The sequence below is a fragment of the Corvus cornix genome, chromosome 2 (assembly GCF_000738735.6).
Source record: "Corvus cornix cornix isolate S_Up_H32 chromosome 2, ASM73873v5, whole genome shotgun sequence".
Classification (NCBI taxonomy): domain Eukaryota; kingdom Metazoa; phylum Chordata; class Aves; order Passeriformes; family Corvidae; genus Corvus; species Corvus cornix.
Window position 1 is genome coordinate 154,218,569 of NC_046333.1, and position 22,929 is coordinate 154,241,497.

The 22,929-nt window shown below is 63.0% G+C and overlaps 1 protein-coding gene across 1 annotated transcript in view; it reads right to left on the reverse strand.

Moving 5' to 3' along the window:
• Positions 1–41: 41 nt before the first annotated feature.
• PLEC (plectin) overlaps positions 42–22,929 on the reverse strand; it is a 50,317-nt gene continuing 27,429 nt past the window's right edge. Inside the window, 25 exon segments of the mRNA XM_039548850.1 lie at positions 42–6,537; positions 7,058–10,438; positions 12,019–12,117; positions 12,303–12,407; positions 12,548–12,631; positions 13,140–13,496; positions 13,584–13,722; positions 14,008–14,186; positions 14,600–14,757; positions 15,125–15,308; positions 15,388–15,514; positions 15,586–15,674; positions 15,676–15,741; positions 16,119–16,156; positions 16,159–16,204; positions 16,206–16,271; positions 16,858–16,983; positions 17,062–17,157; positions 17,580–17,684; positions 19,709–19,870; positions 20,317–20,394; positions 20,907–21,219; positions 21,679–21,833; positions 21,924–22,023; positions 22,570–22,691. Coding sequence (XP_039404784.1) covers positions 205–6,537; positions 7,058–10,438; positions 12,019–12,117; positions 12,303–12,407; positions 12,548–12,631; positions 13,140–13,496; positions 13,584–13,722; positions 14,008–14,186; positions 14,600–14,757; positions 15,125–15,308; positions 15,388–15,514; positions 15,586–15,674; positions 15,676–15,741; positions 16,119–16,156; positions 16,159–16,204; positions 16,206–16,271; positions 16,858–16,983; positions 17,062–17,157; positions 17,580–17,684; positions 19,709–19,870; positions 20,317–20,394; positions 20,907–21,219; positions 21,679–21,833; positions 21,924–22,023; positions 22,570–22,691 — 12,708 coding nt within the window. The 3' untranslated portion in view covers positions 42–204.

A 22,929-nucleotide genomic window follows, 5' to 3' on the forward strand; every position in this document is an offset into this window, starting at 1 on the left:
TGTTCTTTCTTTTCTCTTAATATACAAACACTGTCAGCACATTCGCATATATTAATTTATTAGTCTTGTCTTTTTGGTTAAACTTGAGGCACTGCTTTGGGAGAAGAGTGGAGGTTCAAAATTAAAAAAAAAATACTAGTGATTAGCCAGCAGCGTTGCCACATGCGCAGCAGGTGAGGCGGCACCTCGGGGGGCTGGCAGGTCTCAGGCCACGTGGAACAGGGGCCCACGCACCTCGGGGCACTCCCTGCTCGCCTCCCACCCGCAGCTTCTGGATGCGGCCAGGGCGAGGGCAAGGGCAGCCACCTCCATGGTGCCCTGGGTACCCCCCGCATATCTGCGCCCGAAACTCGAGGAGGAGTAGGAGGAGGAAGAGAAGGTCATGGAGAAGCCGGAGCCAGTGGCGTCGAAACTGCCGCGCCGGGAGCCTGAGCGGGAGCCGGTGCGAGAGCCTGAGCGTGATCCAGAGGTGGAGCCGGCGCTGCTGACGTTGTAGGGGCTGTAGTAGCCCTTGCTGGATTGGGAGGAGGCCTCCAGCAGCCGCAGACCGGTCCCGTCCTCGATCATGCTCCGGTCCATGGCGTCCTTGTAGGAGATCTTGAGCTTGGTCTTGGGGCAGGTGAGGTACTTGGAATAGGTGTTGACATCCCGCAGCTTCTGGGCAGTCCGCGCATCAATGGTGCCCTTCTGCAGCGCCTCATCCAGGGAGACACGGCCTGGGGCATCGGGCTCGATCAGACCTCCCGTCAAGTACTGCACCTCCAGGAACCGCTGCCCAGCCTCATAGTACAGCCAGCCCTTCTTCAGTGCCTGCGCCGCCGACATCTTCGTCTTGGTCCGCGGGTCCTCAAAGCCGTAGAAGGCCTTTTGCGCCAGGTTGATGCGGTCCACCATGATCTTGTCAACCAGGCCCTTGGTGACCGCATCAGCGACGGTGCACTTGTCACCGGTGTTGGGGTCAATGATGCCCCCGGTGCAGGCCTGGGCTTCCAGCAGACGCTGCCCTGTGATGTTGTCCACCAGGTTGCGGCGCATTGCCTCCGTGATGGACACCTTCTCCAGAGTGTCTGTGTCCAGGATACCCGCCACTGGCCCAGTCTCCTCAGTCGGGTCAGTCCACATGGAGATCTGGGTCCGTGTCAGGGCTGGGCTGACGGTGTAGGAGGAGGAGGATCCTACAGAGGACGACCGTGACCGGAAGCCGCCCATGTTGCCAGAGAGCATGTCAGCAAATTCGGTGATGGAGAGGGTGCCCGAGCGGTACTGGTCCAGGGCTGACTGGTCAATCAGACCCTTGCCAATGGCGTCATCGATGTCATACTGGCGCCCTGAGCGCCTGTCGATGATCATTGACTTCACTACGCCATCGGAGGACGAGGTGGTGATCTCCTCCCACTCGCACTCCTGCTCTGACAGCTCCAGGTAAGTCTGGTGGTCAATGAGGCCCTTGCGATAGGCTTCGTACACGGACATCTCCTTGCCCGTCTCTGGGTCAACAATCACCACCCGGCGCTTGCGGACGGAGGACTTGGAGGAGGTCTTCCTCTCCCGCTTTTTCTCCTTCAGAGGCAGGAGGCAGAGGCCAGTCTCTGGGTCCGTGATGCACCGCTCCATGAGCTGCAGGTAGGTGAGGTTCTCCTCCGTGTTGGGGTCAAAGAAGCCCTTGGTGTCGTCACTGGGGTCCAGCAGGATCTCATTCATCTCCTCGTCAAAGAGACCTCTCTTGTAGGCCACCTCCACAGGCAGGCGGTGGCTCTCCTCAGGATCAATGATGCCTCCTGTGGCAATCTGCGCCTCCAGCAAGCGGATCCCATGGTCCTTCAGGATCAGACCCTTCTTCATGGCCTGGAAGAGGGAGATGAGCTTTCCAGTGTAGGGGTCCCGGTAGCCGGTGACGGCCCTCTCAGCAGAGAGCAGCTTGTCCTTGAACTCAGGGCCCACAATGCCCATGCGCACAGCTTCCTCCACCGTCAGCTTGAGGCCCTTGATGGGGTCGATGACGTAGCCTGTGGCCGCCTGCGCCTCCAGGAGCTCAAAGGCAGTGCCAGGCCGGATGATCCCCTTCTTCATGGCCTGGTAGACAGACAGACGCTCCTTTGTGGAGTCCACAAAGACACCAGCAATGCAGCTGGTGCCCTCCAGGAACTTCTTCAGGTTCTTAGAGACCTCCTCGACAGAGGTGAGACCCTCCTGGAGGCGCTGGGCTGTGGCTTCGTCCATTACCTGCGAACGGACCAGTTCCTCCACAGTGATCTGTTTCCTCAGCCCCCGGAAGGTGAGCTTCCGTGTGTCGCAGAGTGGGAGCAGGAGGAGCCGGGAGTTCTCATCCTTCCGGCACCGTTTCAGCAGCTGCGTGTAGCTGAGCTTCTCATCTGTGGAGGGGTCCACGTAGCTGCGCACCTCGCTGGGCTCCGACAGCATGTCATACGTCTCCTTGTTGATGAAGCCCCGCTGGTAGGCCACCTCCAGGGGCAGGTGGAAGCCCAAGTGCGGGTCAATGATGCCACCGGTGGCAATTTGGGCATCCAGGAGCTTGAGGGCCTCTTCGCTGGGAATGAGATCCTTCTTCATGGCCTGGAAGAGGGAAATCTTCTGTTCACTGTATGGGTCTCTGTAGCCAGTCACAGCCCTCTCTGCAGACAGGAGCCGGTCGTGGATCTCTGGCCCCACCACGCCCTTCCTGACTGCCTCATCAACGGTCAGCATTTCATTCTTTGTGGGGTCAATCATGAAGCCGGTGGCTGCCTGGGCCTCCAGGAGGGAGCGGGCCACTTCGGAGTTGATCAGCCCCTTCTTCAGCGCCTGGTAGACACTGAGCGTCTGCTTGGAGGAGGGGATGTAGATGCCAGCCACGCAGCCCGACCCATAAAGGTACTTCCAGACAGTCTCCACGTCCAGGAGCTCCCGGAAGGTTTTGGAGCCCTGCTTCAGCAGGTTGTAGATGTCCTGTGAGATAATCCTGGCCTCATAGAGGTCCTCGGCTGTGATGCGGCGCCGGACGTAGTCAAAGGATGTGAGATTCTGCTGCCGGATGATCTCAGTCTTCTCAATGATCTCGATGATAATGATGATCATGCGCTCCTTGGACACGCGGCCTGACTGGAACTCCTCCATGAGATGTTTACGCTGCTCCTCGGGCAGCAGGTCCGAGTGCATGATCTCCCACAGTGACATGGAGGAGCCTGCCCGGCTGCCCACAGGGATGTCCACCTGCGTCTCCTCAAACACCTTCCGTGTCTCTGCTTCTGTGTACATGTGGGTGGTTTCCACCACTTTCGGCTTCTCAGGCTCCCGCAGAGGCAGCAGGTACAGGCCCGTCTCGGGATCCTCAATGCACCTCTCCTTCAGCTGCAGGTAGGTGAGGTTCTCCTGAGTGTTGGGGTCGAAGAAGCCCTTGGTGTCATCAGTGGGGTCAGACAGGATCTGATTCATCTCCTCGTCAAAGTAGCCACGCTTGTAGGCCACCTCCACGGGCAGGCGGTGGCTGTGCACGGGGTCGATGATGCCACCGGTGGCGATCTGGGCCTCGAGCAGGCGGATGCCATGCTCCTTGACAATCAGCCCTTTCTTCATGGCCTGGAACAGGGAGATGGTATCGCCCGAGTAGGGATCCTTGTACCCTGTGACAGCCTTCTCGGCCGACAGCAGCTTCTCGTGCAGCTCAGGCCCGACAATGCCAGCCTTCACTGCCTCGTTGACGTACAGTTTACGGTTCTTCACAGGGTCGATCAAGAACCCAGTGGCTGCCTGGGCCTCCAGGAGGACCACAGCAGTGCTGGGCCTCAGCAGATTCCTCTTCATGGCCTCGTAGATGTTCAGCTTCTCCTTGGTGGCCTCTACATAAACACCAGCAATGCAGTCACTGCCATGCAGGAATCTCCTCACCGCATCTGTCTCAGAGAGGTCCTTCACCGATTTCTTGCCTTCCTTCAGCTGCTCGTACTGGGTTTTGCTGATGATGCAGGACTCCAGCAGCTCGCTGGCTGGTACCGGTGCCCGCAGACCACTGAATGTCAGTTTCTCCTGCTTTTTGGTCTCTGCCTCCTCGATGATGGTGATCACTATCTTGATGATCTTCTCGATTGTCACTTTGCCAGTCTTGTACTGTCGGAGCAGCTCCCGCCTGTGCTCCTCCGTGAAGTATTCGGAGTGGATCAGTTCCCAGATGGTCATCGTCTGGCCCTTCATGCTGCCCACTGGGACCTCTATGGTTGCTTTGTCAAAGCACTCCTTGGCTTGGCTGTCGGTGTAGACCTCCTCCTGCTGTGACTGGATTGCCTTGTCAGACAGGGGCAGCAGGCACAGGCCAGTCTGCTTGTCACGGTGGCAACTCTTCTGCAGCTGGGCATAGGTGAGGTGCTCCTGGGTGTTGGGACAGTAGAAAGCCTTGGCATCATCTCGGAGCTCAGCCAGCGCCTTGTTTATCTCCCGGTCGAAGTAGCCGCGCTTGTAGGCGACCTCAAGTGGGAGCCGGTGACTGTTGACAGGGTCAATGATGCCACCAGTGGCAAGCTGGACATCCAGCAGCCGGAGCCCAGTGTCGCTGGGGATGAGGCCCTTCTGGAGTGCTTGGTAGAGGGAAACCGTCTGACCTGTGTAGGGATCCTTGTAGCCGGTCACTGCCTTCTCTGCTGACAGCAGCTTCTCGTGGAACTCTGGCCCCACCACCTCAGCCTTCACTGCCTCATCCACTGAGAAAAGTTTGTTACCCACAGGGTCGATGATGTAGCCAGTGGCAGCCTGCGCCTCCAGCAGGGACAGGGCAACCTCTGGCTTCAGCAGGTTTCTCTTCAGGGCCTCGTAGAAGGTGAACTTCTGGCCAGTCGACTCCACCAGGACGCCAGCGATGGCATCCGTGCCCTTCAGGTACTGCCGTACGGACTCCATCTCTGCCACATCCTTTACAGTCTTCTTGCCCTGGTGCAGCTGGTTGTAGAGGTCCTTGTTGATGATCTTGCTCTCCAGCAGCTCAGCGGCGGGCACAGGGCCCCGCAGGCCCTCAAAGCACATCTGGCTCTTTTTCTCACTTTCCTCCACAACCGTGATGACGATCTTGATGATCTTCTCCACCGTGATCTTGCCAGTCCTGTACTGCTGGATCAGGTCCCGCCTTTGGTCCTCAGTGAAGTATTCAGAGTTGATGAGCTCCCAGATGGTCATTGTCTTCCCTTGGAACTTGCCAAACGGTGCTGTCACTGTGGCCTTCTTGAAGACATCCTTGGCTTCCTTGTCAGTGTAGACCAGCTCTCTAGCTTTGGCTGCTTGGTCAGTGAGGGGCAGGAGGCACAGTCCTGTGTCTGGGTCAGTCACACACCGCTCCATGAGCTGCAGGTAGGTGAGGTTCTCCTGAGTGTTGGGGTCGAAGAAGCCCTTGGTGTCATCAGTGGGGTCAGACAGGATCTGATTCATCTCCTCATCAAAGTAGCCACGCTTGTAGGCAGCTTCCACAGGCAGACGGTGACTGTTGACAGGATCGATGATGCCGCCGGTGGCGATCTGGGCCTCGAGAAGGCGGATGCCGTGATCCCTGACGATGAGATCCTTCTGCATGGCCTGGAACAGGGAGATTTTGTCACCTGTGTATGGATCCTTGTAGCCGGTGACAGCCCGCTCGGCCGACAGCATCTTGTTGTGCAGCTCTGGCCCGATCACTCCCTCTCGCACTGCCTCGTTCACTGAGAGCCTTGCATTCCGCACAGGGTCGATGATGAAGCCAGAAGCAGCCTGTGCCTCCAGGAGCACCAGTGCTGTGCCTGGGCTGAGCAGCTTCTTCTTCATGGCTTCGTAGATGCTCATCTTCTGATTGGAGGGTTTGATCAGCAGACCGGCAATGCTGCTCTTGCCCTGCAGGTACTTCTTGACATCCTCCCTCTGAGAGAGCTCGCCCACACTCACGACACCCTTCGCCAACTTGTCTAAGCTCTCCCTGCTCAGAATGCCGGCATCAGCCAGCTTCTCTGCTGACACCTTCTGCCGGATGCCGTCAAAGGCGAACTCCGGCTCCCCATTCTGGGCTAAGCCGTCCACTGCATCCCGGCCATTGGGCACAGCCTTGATGTCCAACAGCTGCGTTGTCGTAACCACGGCCTCCCCAGGCAGGTCATCGGTCTGGATCATGATCTCCCGTCTCTGGGCCAGGGCAGCCTTGTACTCCTCCTGCATCTGCTCGAGCCTCTCCCTCAGCTTCTTATTCTCTTCTTCCAGAAGTTTTTCCTGCTGCTGTCGCTGCCTCTCCAGCTGCTGTAGCTCCTCCTGCTTGTGCCGGACATTTTCCTCAGCTTCTTTCTGATGCTTTTTGGCTTCATCTAACATAGCTTTCAACTGCTGCTTCTCCTGCTCCATCTCCTGCTGCTGCCGCTCCTGCTCTGCCTTCAGGTTCTGGGCTTTGTTCACCTCGTCCTTAAAGAGCTTCTCCAGCTTCGATTTCTCCTCCTCAATTAATTTCTCCTTCTGCAGCAGGGCATCCTTCTCCGTCAGGAAGCTCTGCTGGAGGAGCTGCGTCTCCTGACGGAGCTGAGCCTGCTGGGCCACCTGCATCTGGGGTGGGAGAGAGGACAGTGGTCAGACACCTAGGAGGTCAGTGGGGGACTGGGGGTGGGCTGAGGCAGGGGGACAGGCGGCAGGGGTGGCACGGAAGTTACCCACACACTCCCTCCATCAGGTAAGAGTTAAGGAGCAGAGCCGAGGTTAGGGAGCCACACACAACATGGGGCAGGATGAGCAAGGGGAGGACACAAGGGAACCCCTGGCATTAAGGCTGGGAGCTGGACACAGAGAGGAACACGGCAGGATGTGCCATGGGGTGGAAGAGCTGGCCCAGGCAGTGGGGATCCCCCCTCCACGGCTCCAGGGGTTTGGGGTCCTGCTCCGACGCTGCCTGAGGGGTTTGCTTCACTGCCCGTAGCTCTATGCACATCCCTGACCTGCACGGGGGGTCCTGCCCCACCATCCCCAGTGACGGTCCTTGGGGACCTGGCCAGAGATGGTGTGGACTGGCTGGGGAGAGGGACAGCTCCCTGTGTACCACCACCACTAAGGGGGACCCGCAGCCCAGTACCTCCTCTGCTTTCTGCTGCAGCAGCGCCGCCTCCTGCTTTAGCTTCTCCTTCTCCTTCTCCAGGTCAGCGATGGCCTTACGCAGCTTTTCCGCGTCCTCATCGCTCTGGTGCCGCTGGATCTCCAGGGTGTGCACCATCGTCATCTTCTCCTGTGTGGCCAGCTCAGTCTCGTGCAGCCTCTCACTGATCTCCTCCGCCTGCTTCTTGAACCGCTTGGCTTCCTCCTCAGCCTTGGCCTGGGCCATGCTCATCTCCGCCACTTGCAGCTTGAGGCGCTCAGCCTCAGCCGTGATGTCCAGCTGCCGCCGGCGCTCGGCCTCCAGCGTCTTCTGGAAGCCCTCGGTCTCCTCAGCCAGGCGCTGCTGCATCTGTTCCTTGTCCTCCTGCAGCTTCTTGGCGTGTTCCTGCGCCAGATCTTTCTGCTTCTGCAGGACCTCAGCCTCAGCCCGCAGCCGCGTGGCCTCCTGCACCGCCTGCATCTTCTCCTTCAGCATCTTCTCTGCCAGCGCCCGCTGCTGCGCCAGGTCGTCCTCAGCCAGCTGCCGCATGCGGGCGGCCTCCTGCGCCTCCACACTCAGCCGGGCCACCTCCTCTGCCACCTGCTTCATCTTCTCTGCCTCCTCCGCCAGGAACTTCTGCGTGTTGTCCTTGTCCTTGAGGATCAGCGCCTTGTTCTCCTCCTCAATGCGGCTCTTCAGCTTGGCCAGCTCTTCCATCTGCACCCGGACCTTGAAGAGCTCCTCCTCCACCTGGGCCTTCTGCCGGACAGCGTCTGTCACCTCCTCCTTCAGCCGCTGCAGCTCCTCATCCAGGATGCCCTTCTGGTGGTCTGTCTCATCCAGCTGCAACTTCACCTTGGTCAGCTCCTGCTCCACCTGCGCCTTCTGCCGCAGTGTCTGCTCGGCAAACTTCTTGTGCTTCTCCATCTCGGCATCGGCCAGCTGCTTCTGCCGCAGGGCTGCCTGCTCTGCCTGTGCCCGTTTTGCCGCCTCCAGCTCGGCCTCCTTCCGCAGCTTCTCTGCGTCAGCCTGTGCCTGTGCCTTGGCCTGCGCCTCCTCCTCTGCCCGCTGCTTCAGCCGCTCAGCCTCCTCCACGCGCTGCCGAGACAAGCTGGCATCCTGCTCGGCCTTGCTACGGGCAAACTCGGCCTCCTCAGCTGCCCGCCGGGCCCGCTCAGCCTCCTCGCGCAGCCGGTCCAGGAGGCTCTGCTCCTGCTGGCGCGTCTGTAGCAGCTCCTGCTCCTTCTGCTGCACGGCAGCCAGGTGTGCTTTCTCCTCCGCTGCGATCCGCTTCTGTGCTGCCTCCCGTGCCAGCTGGATCTGCCTCTCTGACTCCTTCTCCGCAAGCTCCTTCTGCCGCCGCGCCTCCTCCACCATGGCCCGCAGCCGCTCCACCTCCTCCAGGGCCAGCCGCCGCTGCCGCCCAGCTTCCTCCTCGGCTGCCAGGATGGCCTGCACCTTTTCTTCGGCCTCACGCCGCCGGCCCTCCTCCTCCAGCGCCAGCGCCCGCTGCCGCTCAGCCTCCTGCTCCGCCTGCTCCCGGCTGCGCTGCACCTCCTCTGCCTCCCCACGGATGCGGTTCAGCTCCCGCTCCAGCTCGCTCTTGCCAGCCGAGGCCCTCTCGAAGCTGGCCTTGAGGGCACGGATCTCCTCCTCCACCTGTCGCCGCTGCCGCAGTGTATCCTCCACAAGCCCCTTCTGCCGCTCCAGCTCGCTCTCTGAGGAGCGCTTCAGCAGCGCAATCTTCTCCTCGATGTCCTGTTTGTGCTGGGCCGCCTGCTCCTCCAGCAGCTTGCGCTGGTAGGCCTCGTCCTCCGCCAGCCGCCGCAGCCGCTCGTTCTCTGCCTCCTTCTCCTTCAGCGTGATCTCTGCCTCTGCCTTCAGCCGTGAGGCCTCGTTGATGGCTGCAAGCTTCTCCTTCAGGATGCGTTCAGCCTCAGCCCGTTGCCGGCCGGCCTCCTCCTCTGCGAGCTGCCGCTGCCGCTTGGCCTCCTCAGAGAGGGCGCGCAGGCGAGCGGCCTCCTCGGCCAGCTCCCGCAGCTTGTTGGCCTCTGCCTCCAGCCGCTGCTTGGACTTCTCGCTGCTGGAGCGTGACTCCTCCTCTGTCTTGGCCTTGCTCTCCAGCAAGACCTCCATCTCTGCCCGCAGCTTGGCCAGCTCCTCCTCCAGCTCTTTCCTCCTCTGGATGGCCTCGTTTACCTCCCCTTTCAACCGCGAGAGCTCTTCCTCCAGGAGCAGGCGCTGCTGCTCTCCATTCTCCATCTCTGCCTTCAGCCGGATCAGCTCGTGCTCCGCCGCCAGCTTCTGCTGGGCTGTGCCCTCTGCCAGCTCCCGCTGCTTTTCCAGCTCTTCCTCCGCCAGCTCCTTCTGCCGCAGGGCTGCCTCCTCTGCCTTGGCGCGCTTGCGGGCCTCGCGCTCTGCATCCTCCTTCTGTTTCTCAGCCTCCTCCTGCGCCAGCGACTTCTTGTGGGCCACCTCTTCGGCCTGCAACCGTAGGCGCAGTGCCTCGTTGGCCTTCTGCCGCCAGTGCTCCAGCTCCTTCTCAGCCTCCTCCCGCGAGCGCTCAGCCTCCAGCTGCTGCTTCTTCAGCCGCTCAGCCTCCTCCTGCAGTTGGGCCACCACATCATGCTCCTGCTGTAGTGACAGCTCCAGCTGCGCCGTCTTCTCGGCGAAAGAGAGCCTCTTGCTCTGCAGCTCAGCCTCGGCACTGCGCTGGGCCACCTCCTGGGCCACCTGGATCTGCCGCTCCTTCTCGGCCTCTGCCTGCCGCATGCGTCGCTCAGCCTCCTCCGCCTGAAGCCGCAGCTGTTCCAGGTCCGCCACTGCCTTCTGCTTCTCCCGTGCCGCTTCGCGCTCAGCCTGCACCTTGCGCTTCAGCTCCTCCTCCGCCTCCCGCTTCTTCTGGCTCTCCTCCTTCACCTGCCGGCGCAGGCGCTCGGCCTCCTCCTGTGCCTGGCGCTTCTGCCGCTCAGCCTCTTCAGCACGTGCCCGCAGCTCCTGCAGCTCCGTCTCTGCACCCTCCCGCTGCTTCTCGGTGCTCTCCAGCTGGAGGCGGATGAGGCGGATCTCCTCCTCCACTTTCTTGCGGTTGTATTCAGCCTCCTCGATCAGCTTCTCCTTGGACTTGATCTGGTGGTCTGAGTTCTGCCGCAGCTGCATCAGCTCCTGCTGGATGTTCTGCTTCTGCTGCTCGGCATCCACGGCCACCACCTCCCGCCGGGTGACCTCCTCCTGCATGCGGAGCTGCAGCTCCCGTGCCTCCGCCTCTGCCTGTGCCTTGGCTTTGGCGTGGGCCTCGGCCAGCTGCCGCTGCTTCTCCAGCTGCGCCTCCACCTCCGCCAGCCGCTTCCTCTCCTCCTCCTTCAGCTTCTCGGCGGCTTTCTGGAGGGGAAAGAGGGTGCAGGGGACAGAGAGGGGAGAAAGAGACAAATCACAAGGGATGCGATCGAGCCGTGGAATCGATGCTGGCCCAGCCACACACTGCCGAGACAGCGGAGGGGTGGCAGATGCGCGTGGAATGGCTTCGGCCCCTGGGCCACCGCACGAGCCGGTGACACCAGCTTCCAGAAGATATATGGCAGGACAGGGGACACACGATAGCACAGGCAGACAGGCAACAGGAGCCAGACAGCAGCGCAGGAAGCCACGTTCCAGAGAGAAGGGACAGAGAGCGAGCGGAGCCCAAGCGATGAAGACGATGCGAGCAGCGTGCACACCATCACCATGGCTCCCCCTGCGAGGGGGCTGGCACAGACAGCCCCTGCCGTGGGGAAAGGAAAGAGATGGCCGGAGCACCAGGAGCAGAACAGAGGGGAGCGGTGTGAGGTCGGTGCCAGCAGAGCCTTCCCTGACGGGAAAGCCTCAACAGGAGAGAGCAGTTCAGCTGGTTCAAACCCCTCCCAGCCCTCTCCAGGCAACTGGGAGCAGGGTTTGCCAAAGGGCCGACACGGCTGGTGCCTGGCTCGGGGCCGTGCCGCAGCGCGCGCACCACATGCACTGTGAGCAAGGCAGCCTCACGCTCTGCAGGGCCCGGGCACAGGCAGCGCATGCAGGGGAGCCAGACCCCGCACTGGACCCCTGATCCCGGAGCAGCACAGAGGTAGAGGAGGGCGAGGAGGAGAGGGTGAGCCGTGGGGGAGGCGGAGGGTGCCGTGGGGAGAAGGCATGCGCAGAGTGAGTACCTGGTGCATGGCTGCCAGAGTCATCCTGGTTTTTTACCCTCCATTTGATCCCCACCAACACAAATATTCCCCAAGAAAAAGCACTGGCAAAGCAGCTCCAAGGGCAGAAACCAAGAGTTAGAGAGGTTACCCCACGCCAGACCCCGCGGGCCAGCGCCCAGCACAGCAGCATGCGCAGGCAGGTCCTGACTGCACTACGTGTATCTGGGAAGTGCCTCCTACCACCAGTCACACCAGAGACCCCGGTGCCCAGAGCCAGCTTGGCTCAGAGACCCACTGTACCCAGAGCCAGCAGCCTTGCTCCCAGGAGCCCAGCAGAGAGCAGGAGCTAGAGGCCGTGGGCCAGTATTAGTGATAGGGCCAGAGTCATGGCTGTGGGCCAATATTAGTGATGGGTCTGGAGCCACAGCCATGGGCCCATGTTAGTAATGGGGCTGGAGCCACAGCCAGGGGCCACCGTTAGTGATGGGGCTGGAGCCACAGCCAGGGGCCACCGTTAGTGATGGGGCTTGGGCTGGAGCCACAGCCAGGGGCCACTGTTAGTGATGGGGCTTGGGCCAGAGCCACAGCCAGGGGCCACCGTTAGTGATGGGGCTTGGGCCAGAGCCACAGCCAGGGGCCAGTGTTAGTGATGGGGCCAGAGTCATGGCCGTGGGCTGCCGTTAGTGATGGGGCTGGAGTCATGGCCATGGGCTGCCGTTAGTGATGGGGCTGGAGAGCCCGTGAACCGTGTTCCTTTTGGTTGTACAGCCAGCCATGCCGGCCTGCACCGCTCCCTACCTCCTCCTCCTCCAGCCGCCGCAGTGTCTCAGTGATGAACTTGATGTACTGGGTGGTGAGCGTGGTCAGCTCGCTGAACTGCGTCCGCAGGTCCACGTACTGCAGAGACAGTGGGTCAGCAGGAGAGAGGGGAGCATACCCGCAGCCCACCAGTACCCCAGCAAAGATGGGGCTGCATGGAGGCAAGACCACGCACCACACCCCCAAGTCCACCCCTTCAGTGAGCAGCCATGCCCCAAGAGCTGTGGGACATCCCAGGCCAGTGGCAGTGACCCGCCCCTCACCTCCTGGATGATGCTGTCAGACGCCGACTGCACTTTGGGCTTCTTGGCCGGCGATGCCATCGGCTCCACCTGTGCCTTGAAGCTCACCAGCTGCAGCTCATAGTCCTGATGAGGAGACAGTGATCAAAGCTCTGCTATGCCCAGCAAGCCCCCTGGCCACGGCTCTGTGACCCCACCCCTCTGCAGGACATAGTGCTGCCTCCCCAGCACCCCACCAGCCCCGGCCCCCCAGACATTGGGCACACCTTGATGGCGTCGATGTACTGCTTGGCATAGCGCTGGCACTCCTCCACCTTCTCCTTGTGCTGCTCACATTCCTCCAGCAGTTTCTGGGGAGACACGTGGGGGTGAGCCCAGGCACCCCACAGCCACCCAAGAGCACACCCCACCATGGCCGGGGATGGCCAAGAGCACCACTTGCCCTGCCATGGCTGGGAATGGCTGGGAGCACCCTTCACCCTGCTGCAGCCAAAAATGGTCAGGAACACCCCCCATCCCACTGGGGATGGCTGAGAGCACCCACCACGTGCCATGGCCAGGGATGGTCCCCCATCCTGCTGCAGCCACCCCAGAGCAACACTCAACCTGCCATGACTGCAGACGACTGGGCACTCCCCTCACTCTGCCTCAGACAGAGATGGGCAGGGGCAGCCTGCACTCTGCTGGGGATGGCCAGGTGAATCCCTTACCCTGCCACAGCCAGGGATAGCTGAGAGCACCCCTTGTCCTGCTGGGGAACGCCCAGGAGCACCCCTTGCCCCATTGGGGATAGCCAGGCACGCCCCTCACCCTGCTGGGGATGGCCGGGAGCACCCCTTGCCCCACGGCCAGCACTACCTTCTCCTGCAGCAGCTGCTCGCGCACGGTCTGGCTGTCGGTGATGGGCACGGCCTGGATGGCCTCCTGGCGCTGCCGGGCATCGCGGATCCACTGGCGCAGCGTGTCGCAGCTCTGCCGGTAGTAGCGCAGCTGGCGGCCCAGCTGGTCCAGCTCGCGCTGGCGCAGGTCAGCCTGGCCCAGCACTGCCTGCCAGCGCTCCAGCAGCTGCTGCACCCGCTCCCGGTACCGCTCCAGGTCCACGTCCCGCTCGCTGTGGCCGCGGACCATCCGCTCGTTGACATCCTTGGCCTTGCCCAGGTCAGTCTCCAGCGTGCTGAAGAAGGGCTGGTGCCCCTCGGCCTGTGCCCGCAGCCGCTGCGGCAGATAGGCAGTGGTCAGGGCCGGCCACGGTGTCCTCAGCCACCCCCTGACTCCCCTTGGGACCCCCAGAGCCCCTGGTACCTTCAGCTCGGCCTTGCTGGCCTCCAGCTCAGCCAGGTCAGCCGGCACTGCCTGCACGTCCTTCAGCTGCTCCTCGTACTTGCGGAGCAGCTCCTCAGCCCCCTGCGTGCTCCGGATCACCAGCCCGATGGTCTTCAGCCTGCGGCAGAGGGACAGAATCAGCCGGGAGCAGGAGTGGGATGGGAGGATGGATTAGCTGGGATCAGGATGGGAGTGGGACAGCTCAGCCAGAGCGGCACCACAGAGCCAGGAGGGAAGGAAAAGGGAAAAAGAAAAAAAAAAAGGAAGAAGGGAAGAGGGAAGGAAAAGAAAGGGAAAGGCACGCTGGCTCTCCCCAGACTCCCCGTGGCCTCCCAGCTGCCCAGGCCTGTTCCCAGCCCGGGGGCCGAGGAGCTGTGCAGTGTCGGTGCCAGGGCTCACTCACTTCTCCAGGTAGATGCTGGAGAGGCTGTACACCTGCTCCATCTTCCGCAGGGTGACCTCCAGCTCGGAGCGCAGCACAGGGGCTGAGCCCGCCTGCTCTGGCTGCGCCAGCACCTGCTCCGTCTTCTCGCTGACCTTGGCCAGGTTCTTCTGGATGCCCTCCAGCTCCAGGTGGGTTTGCTGCAGGGAAGGAGTCCCTCAATCCTTGCCAGCTGCAGGTCAGGGCCAACCCCCGACTGAATGCTCGCCCCACCCCCGTGGACCCAAGGAGGAGTGGAGCAGGGGAAGGGTCTGCAGCCTGTCAGGGTAGGTGGACAGGGGAGGGTTAGGAGGGATATTGGGAAAACTCCTCCTGCAAAGGGCTGTCCAGCCCTGGTGCACCTGCCCAGGGCAGGGGTGGAGTGCCATCCCTGGGGAGATTTAACAGCCACGTGGATGTGGCACCTGGGGACACGGTCAGGGGTGGCCTTGGCAGTGCTGGGGGACTGAATGGGCTCTGAAAGCTTTTCCAACCCAAACCGTTCCCCCAAGCCCATCCTGGCACTGAAGTCCCCATCTGTGCACACCACACGTGTCACACGTGTGTCACACACCTGCTGCTCAGCCTGGCGCTGGGCACACTCCCGCAGGGGGTCGGCCTCAAGGGGCAGGCGCAGGCGGTGCACGGTGCGGCTCTCGCAGCTCTCCAGCTGCAGCCGGATGTCCTTCAGCTGCGAGATGTAGCTCTTGCAAAGAGACTCGTCCTGCTCTCCTGCGGGGACAGGGGGGTGGCTCAGTGCCCTGAGACACCATGGGGACACCACGGGGACCCACAGTGACACCAGGATGGCTCAGCACCCTGGGGACATCCTGGGGACCCACAGCAGGGAGAGGGGACACAGGGATGGCTCAACACCCTTGGAAACTGTGGGGACAACAAGGGGACCCACGGCAGGGAGCAAGGGATGCAGGGATGGCTCAGAACCCGGGGGACACCCTGGGGAGCCAAGGTGAGGAGAGGGGACAGCTCAGCACCATGGAGATACCCCAGGGACACCACAGGGAACTGAGGATGCTCAGCACCTGGGAAAACCCTGGCGACACCCACCTTTCAGAGAAGGCAGACAGGGGACACCCACCTTTCTCCTGGCTACGCAGCAGCAGCTCGTATTTGTGAGTGCAGGCGTTGTAGTCGCGCTCCACCTGCAGCCGGTCGTCGGGCTGGAAGCTCTGGGCGTCCTGGCTGTCCCGCAGGAACTCCTGGTAGTGGCTCTCCAGGCTGCGCAGGACCTGACGCACCTCCTCGGCTGGCAGCGTGCGGAACTGGGGGGGCATGGCCATGTCAACCCCTGTTGGGACCCCTGGGACCCCTGTGCCACCCTGGGACCCCCGGGGAACTCACCGTGATGTGCGTCCAGGACTGAATCTGCTGGATGTCCCGGGTCAGGTACTGCCAGGCACGGAGGCTCCGCAGGTCCTGGTGCAGCTGCTGCCACAGCCCCAGCAGCTGCTGGTGCGTGGTCTCGAGCCTGCGGGGATGTGGAGTCAGAGGGGGAACACAGGGGAACCCGGGGGGGGGGTGCAGGGTCACTGTCCACACCTGTGCACCGCATCCAGAGCCTCCTTGTTGGGGGGCGGCAGGAGGAAGCAGACCGAAGGGACGACGGCCTCACTGCCGCTGGCGCTCAGCAACCCGCCATTGCTGCGGCTGCGCGTGGCTCACCAGGGCACAGGTGTCGTTCTTGTGCACCGTCACCTGCGGGGCAGGGGATCAGGGTGGGGCAGGGGCCCCTGTGTCCTCCTGTTCCTCTCCCATATTCCCCAGTGTCCCCCCATATTCCCCTCTGAGGCTGGTGTGGTCTCAGACTGGGTGGGGGGGCACTTGTGTCCCCCCTTGCGTCCCCTCATGGGGCCGGAGCAGCACGAGAGAAGGGTGGGGGGTCTCCCATGTCTCCCCATGTCCCCTGGGGTAGTGTCAGACCAGAAGGGGGGCCCCTCCTGTGTCCCCCTGTGGGGCTGGGGCAGCACCAGACCGGGGTGCTGGATCCACCAGGTCTCCCCACATTGCCCCACATCCCCCTATGCCCTCCCCAGGGGAACCAACCCTAATCCAAGCCTCACGTCCCACCACACCTCCATTTGCTTGTAGTCGCAGACGGCCTGGATGGGGGGCGGCCCTGCAGGGGTGTCGAGGGGCTGCGTGGCTTCAGCTGCACGATGGGTCCTGGCGCGGCGGGAGAGACCCCCAAGCTGCACCCCCAACTCTGCCAGCTGCTCCTTCTGCTCCTGTGGGGGCAGGTTTGGGGCACCTCAGGATTTGGGGTGTCCCATGGTGTTGAGGGGAATCAGAATTTTAGGGAGACACCAGTTTTTTCGAGAGAGCTCAGAAATATCAGGAGGTCCCAAAGGTTTTGGGAGCTCTTGGGATTTTGGGGGGGTCCCAGGAGTTTAGGAGTGGTCAAGAATACGAGGCAGGGGGGCACCCTGGTCTGTTGCAGCAATGGATGTGTTTGGGTCATCCCAGGGGCTGCAGTGGGGGTGGCACCCCAGCACTCTGCAGCTGGACACCTCGGGGGTTGTTATGGGACTCTCATTTTGGGGGTCATCCTGGGGGCTGCAGGGGGGTGTCACCTCAGGGGTTGCCATGGGGCTAGGCCCACCCTGGAAGTGTCACCCTGAGGATCTTGGGGGGGTCCACTTGGGTGGTCCCCCTGGGGTCCCATTCGCCCTCACTGCAAGGTCGTGCAGCAGGGTCACTCCAGGCATCTTGGGAGGGTCACACTGGGGAGAACCCCCCGGTGTCTGGGGGTCACTATGGGGGTCCCCCCGGGGCCTGGGGGGGTCTTCCTGGGGGTCTCGAGGGTGCCCTCACCGCAAGGTCCTGCAGCAGGTCCTCAAGGCGCGTGGCCGTGGTGCCGCGGTCGCAGCTGAACTTGCGCCGCATCGTCTCCTCCGTCTTTCGCAGCAGCTCCTCGGCCTCCCGCACCTCGGTGAAGAACTGGGGGCCCAGGGGTCAGCACTGGGGTCACACCCTCCCTCCCTCCCGCCCCCAGCCCCTCCCTGGCACCCCCCATACCTGGAAGTAGTTGGTGTTCTCCTTCAGGTGGGTCTCGATGCAGCAGCAGAGCTGGAGCATCCAGCTCCACTGGGTCTGCAGCGCTGCCAGGAACGCCTGGGGGAGCAGGGGGACACCGGGGCTGGCACCGAGGGCACCGGCACCGCTACAGGGGCCACCACCTGCACCCTCACCTGACCTGCACCCACGCTGGTAGAGGCAGCCACACCAGTGACCCCCAGCACTCACTGCACCCCACACAGCTGACCCCCAGCGCCCAGACCCTCCTGAACCCCCTTCCCCAACCCACCAGGGCCCCAAGGTGTCCCTCAGATTCTCCCAGCCCCTTCAGGGCCCCCAAGGTCACTGAGACCCCCAGGCCCCCTTCAGATTCCTCGCACCCTCCCAGATCCCCCAGTCCCTGCAGCCCCCCAGCCCCACACCCACCTCCACCGTTTGTGCCCCGGGTTGCTCCTCACAGAACAGCCGCTCCCCCAAAGCCCCCCCATGCCACCCCCACTCTCCCCCGTGTCCTCCACCTCCAGTGTCTGCGCGCCGGGGTGCTCCTCACGCAGCAGCCGCTCCCCCGAGCTCCGCAGCTCCTGGATCCGCCGCTCCCGCAGCTCCAGCTCCCGCATCAGCGCCTGGGGCGGGATCAGGGCTCACACACGTGTGCAGGGCAGGGCGGGGGCAGGGGGAAGGTCAGGGCTCACACACACACACGTGTGTGTGTGTGTGCGCACACGTCAGCACAGCTGGGCACGTGTGTGTGTGTCTGTGTGTGTGCACACGTCAGCACAGCTGGGCACATGTGTGTGTGTGTGTGCACACGTCAGCACAGCTGGGCACACGTGTGTGTGTGTGCGCATGTGCACGTCAGCACAGCTGGGCACGTGTGTGTGTGTCTGTGTGTGTGCACACGTCAGCACAGCTGGGCACATGTGTGTGTGTCTGTGCACACGTCAGCACAGCTGGGCACACGTGTGTGTGTGTGTGCGCATGTGCACGTCAGCACAGCTGGGCACGTGTGTGTGCACACGTCAGCACAGCTGGGCACACGTGTGTGTGTGTGTGTGTGCGCATGTGCACGTCAGCACAGCTGGGCACACGTGTGTGTGTGTGTGCACACATCAGCACAGCTGGGCACACGTGTGTGTGTGTGTACACGTCAGCACAGCTGGGCACATGTGTGTGTGTGTGTGTGCATGTGCACGTCAGCACAGCTGGGCACACGTGTGTGTGTGTGTGTGCACACAGCACAGCTGGGCACGTGTGTGTGCACACGTCAGCACAGCTGGGCACACGTGTGTGTGTGTGTGTGCGCATGTGCACGTCAGCACAGCTGGGCACACGTGTGTGTGTGTGTGTGCACACATCAGCACAGCTGGGCACACGTGTGTGTGTACACGTCAGCACAGCTGGGCACATGTGTGTGTGTGTGTGTGCATGTGCACATGTCAGCACAGCTGGGCACACGTGTGTGTGTGTCTGTGTGTGTGCACGTCAGCACAGCTGGGCACATGTGTGTGTGCGCATGTGCACGTCAGCACAGCTGGGCACGTGTGTGTGTGTGTGCACACGTCAGCACAGCTGGGCACACGTGTGTGTGTGTGTGCGCATGTGCACGTCAGCACAGCGGGGCACATGTGTGTGTGTGCACACGTCAGCACAGCTGGGCACACGTGTGTGTGTGTGTGTGCGCGCATGTGCACGTCAGCACAGCTGGGCACACGTGTGTGTGTGTGTGCGCACATCAGCACAGCTGGGCACACGTGTGTGTGTGTGTACACGTCAGCACAGCTGGGCACATGTGTGTGTGTGTGCACATGTCAGCACAGCTGGGCACACGTGTGTGTGTGTGCGCATGTGCACGTCAGCACAGCTGGGCACGTGTGTGTGTGTGTGCACACGTCAGCACAGCTGGGCACACGTGTGCACAGCTCTGTGTGCATGCGCACAGCTGGGGCTGTGTGTGCCAGGGGGGCCCTGGGCGTGCTCAGAAGGGTTCTGGGGGTTCTGGGTGTTAGGGGGACACAGGGACTCAGTGCCACATAGCAGGGAGGGGACCACATGGCACAGCCGTGTGCGTGTCCATGTGTAGGAATGGCACACGTGTGCGTGTCTGTGTGTGGGGATGGCACACGTGTGCGTGTCCGTGTGTGGGGATGGCACACGTGTGCGTGTCTGTTGCAGGGATGGCACACGTGTGTGTGTCTGTGCAGGGATGGCACACGTGTGTGTGTCTGTGGGGATGGCACACGTGTGCGTGTCTGTGCAGGGATGGCACACGTGTGCGTGTCTGTGCGGGGATGGCACACGTGCGTGTGCCCATGTGTGGGGATGGCACACGTGTGCGTGTCTGTGCGGGGATGGCACACGTGCGTGTGCCCATGTGTGGGGATGGCACACGTGTGCGTGTCTGTGCAGGGATGGCACACATGCGTGTGTCCGTGGACGTGTCCCCACGTGCAGCAGGTGTCCTCCATGTGTGTCTGCCCACATGCATGTCCATGTCATGGCCATGCCCATCTTTGTCCGTTTCCACACCCATCCCTGCGTCCATGTCCATCCCCGTGCCCATGTCCATGTCCATGCCCATCACAGTGCCCATGTCATGTCTACACCCATCCCCGTGTCCGTGCCCATGCGTCACCCGCCGTGCCCGTACCGAGTAACTCTCCTTCTTGGCAGCCATGGCGGGGTTGTTGTGGCTCCAGTCAAAGGCCACCTCCTCCTCCTCGCGCTCGCTCAGCCACAGCAGCTCTTTGGTGGCAGCACTGACGAAGCCATGGAGACTCTCCAGGTGCCGCAGCCGCGACTTGGAGGAGTTCTGGGGAGGCACGGGGGGGTGGTTTGCAGCTGCACCCTTGCCCTGCACGGCCACACCCCACACGCTCCTCCCCACAGGGCTGCTCCCCCCACCACCCTCTGTCCTCCCTCATCCTCCTCCCCACTTCCCCCCCATGTCCTGCATCCTCCTTCCCACACATCTCCCCCATCCTCCTCCCAAAAGCCCTCACACACTCCTCCCCGGCATGACCCCCCCACCACCACACCACCGTCCCCCCCTCCTGTCACACCCTCTTCCAGCAGGTCTCTCTCACGTGTCACACACCCCCGCCAGGTCCCTCCCATCTCACACCCCACCAGCAGAGCCCCCTCATGTCACACACCCCCTCCCCAGCAGGTCCCTTCATGTCTACCCCCCATGACCTCCCAAGCCACATGTCCCCAGCAGGTCCCCCCACGTCTGCCCCCCACCCCTCCAGCCCTCACCAGCAGCTTGGCGTACTGCAGTTCCAGCTTGCCCAGGCACTCCCGGTACGCGCCGCGCGGGCCAGGGGACAGCTGGGTCTGGAGGAGACACACCATCAGTCCCAGGACCCCCCCCGAAACAGCAGCACCCCAGCTGTCCCCCTGCACCCCACAAGAGGAGGAGTAACAGCAGGGACTCACATGGGGAAGGCAGTGGAGGGGCCACACCAGCAGTGCAGGGGCTGCGGGGGATGCCCTCATGGCACGGTGAGGGCACCCCGAGACCTGGGGGGCTGGGGGCAGAGGGCTGTGGGGGCCAGGATGGGCTGCTGTCCCCAACCCCCCCCCCACCAGTCTGTGCAAAGCCCTGGCACCTCAAAGACCCCCAGGAGCAGAGGCGGGTGAGTTCTGGGGGCCTCGGGGACCCCCAGTAGCAGAAAGAGGGGTGGCCATGGTGCTTCGGGGACCCTGAGGCACAGACTGAAGGCAGTCCTACAGGAAATGCTCAGGAGCAGGGGAGGGGACAGAACCGGGGGACCCCTGGAAGCAGAGTGGGAACAACCCCAGAGGACCCCCAGAACCTGGGGATCCCCAGCACCCAGGGGTCTCACCTCATCAGCCCGTGCCCGCTCCACCTTGGCACGGAACTCCTCGATGGCACAGTGCAGCCCGCGGTGGGCGCCCAGGTGGGTCTCCACGGTGGGCAGGTCCGCGCCCCACTCGGCTGTGGCCACACGCCGCTGGTTCTCCTCCACCCAGGCCAGCAGCTCCTGCAGGTACCGCAGCGGAGCCTCGTCCGGCTCTGGCCGCCGCTGCCCTGATGCCACGGATATGGCCGTCACCGCTGTCGCCGGCGCCCCCGACTTGAGCCGCAGGTTGTACTCAGTGCGGATGGACACCAGGCGCTCGTGCAGGCGGTACACGCTGCGGGGGGGGGAAATGTCAGTAGGGGGCACAGGGGGCATGGGGGACTACGGGGTCATGAGGAGCTTTGGAGTGTACAGGTGTTGCAAGGGAGTACAGCGAACATGGGGAGTTTGGGGACATGGGAGGCTTTGGGGGCATGAGAAGATTTGGGGTCTACAGGGGTCACAGGGGGCTTTTGGGGGTGCAAGGACCACAGAGAGTATGGGGGGCTTTGAGGGGACATGAGGGACATGCAGGGCATGGGGGTACCAGGAGGTTTTGCAGGGCTTTGGGGGGCACAGGGGACATAGGGGTGGCCAGGGTGCAGGGAGCATGGGAGACGTGGGGCGCATGGGCAGCATGGAGGACACGGGACATGAAGGGCTTTGGGGGGCAGGAAGGACAAGGGGGACATGGAGGTCTCTGGGAGCACAGGGCCACGGGGACAAGCCGTGGGGACCCCCACAACACCCGTACCGACGGTACATCTGCTCGCCCTGGGGATGCCGCCCATCCTTGAGGCTCTGGACATCATTGAAGAGCAGCCGGATCATGGCATCCGCCTTGTCCAGGTCCCGCTCCACCTCTGCCGCCTTCTGTGGTGCCTTCCCAGCCGCCAGCAGCCGCACGTCCTGCGGGGGCAGGGACAGTAAGGCCACGGCCAGCAGCGTGGCCAGCACTGGTCCCACCAGGGCCCCTGCCACAGTGCCACCGGCACTCACCGCCTGCAGCAGAGCATCTGCCTGGTTCAGCTGCTCCTCACAGAGCCCTGACTCCATCTGCAGCTTGGTGACCACGCGCTGCAGCCGCTCCAGCCTGCGGGGACACGGAGGGACACAGAGGGACATGGTCAGCACTGATGGGGTCCTGCCCAGGGGGCAGCTGTCCTGGCCATGCTCAGCATGGGTCCTGTCCCGTGCTGCATCCTGTTCCCTGTCCTGCTCCCCATCCCGCTCCCAATCCCCATCTTGCTTTCCCCATCCCCATTCCCATCCTGCCCCCATCCCACTTCCAGTCTCAATCCCAATCCCCCACATCCCATCCCATTTCAATCCCCATCCCGCCCCTCATCCCATTCCCCATCCCCCCACCTCCATCCAAATCCCCATCCCACCATCCCATCCCATCCCCACCCCCCCTGTCCCCGATCCTGCCCCCATCCCTCTCCGTGCCGTGCCGTGCCGTGCCGCTCTCGAGGCCGGCGGCCGCCGAGGCTTCCCAGCCGGAGCGGTGACTCACAGCCCTGTGGTTCCCCCTCGGGGGGCCGGGACACCCCACCCCGGCCCAGCCCCGCGGTTTGGCAGCGGGAGGGGGGTGTGGATGCCAGCGCGGCCCTGCCCGCCCCCGGCCCCCCCACTCGCCTCTCGAACCTCTGCCCGCAGCAGCTTCTCCCGCTCCAGCACAGCAACGTGCAGCCGCCCCCACTCCTTCTCCACGTCCAGGGGGTGGTACCCGGGGGGCACCTTCAGCTGTCCCGACTGCACCGCGCCCTGCACACCCCAATTGTCACACACTGCCCGAAGGGGCGGGCCGGGGTCTGCCGCGGGACCCCCGGCACCCTTCATCCCCTTGGGACCCACCCCACAAGACCCCTGACACCCTGGGACCCACAGCCCCCAGGACCATCATCCACCCCACACCCCCCGAAGCCCCCAGCCCCGCAGGGCTATCATCCCCTTGGGACCCCTCCCCAGCTTCTCAAGATCCCTGGCTACTCAGGACCCCAGA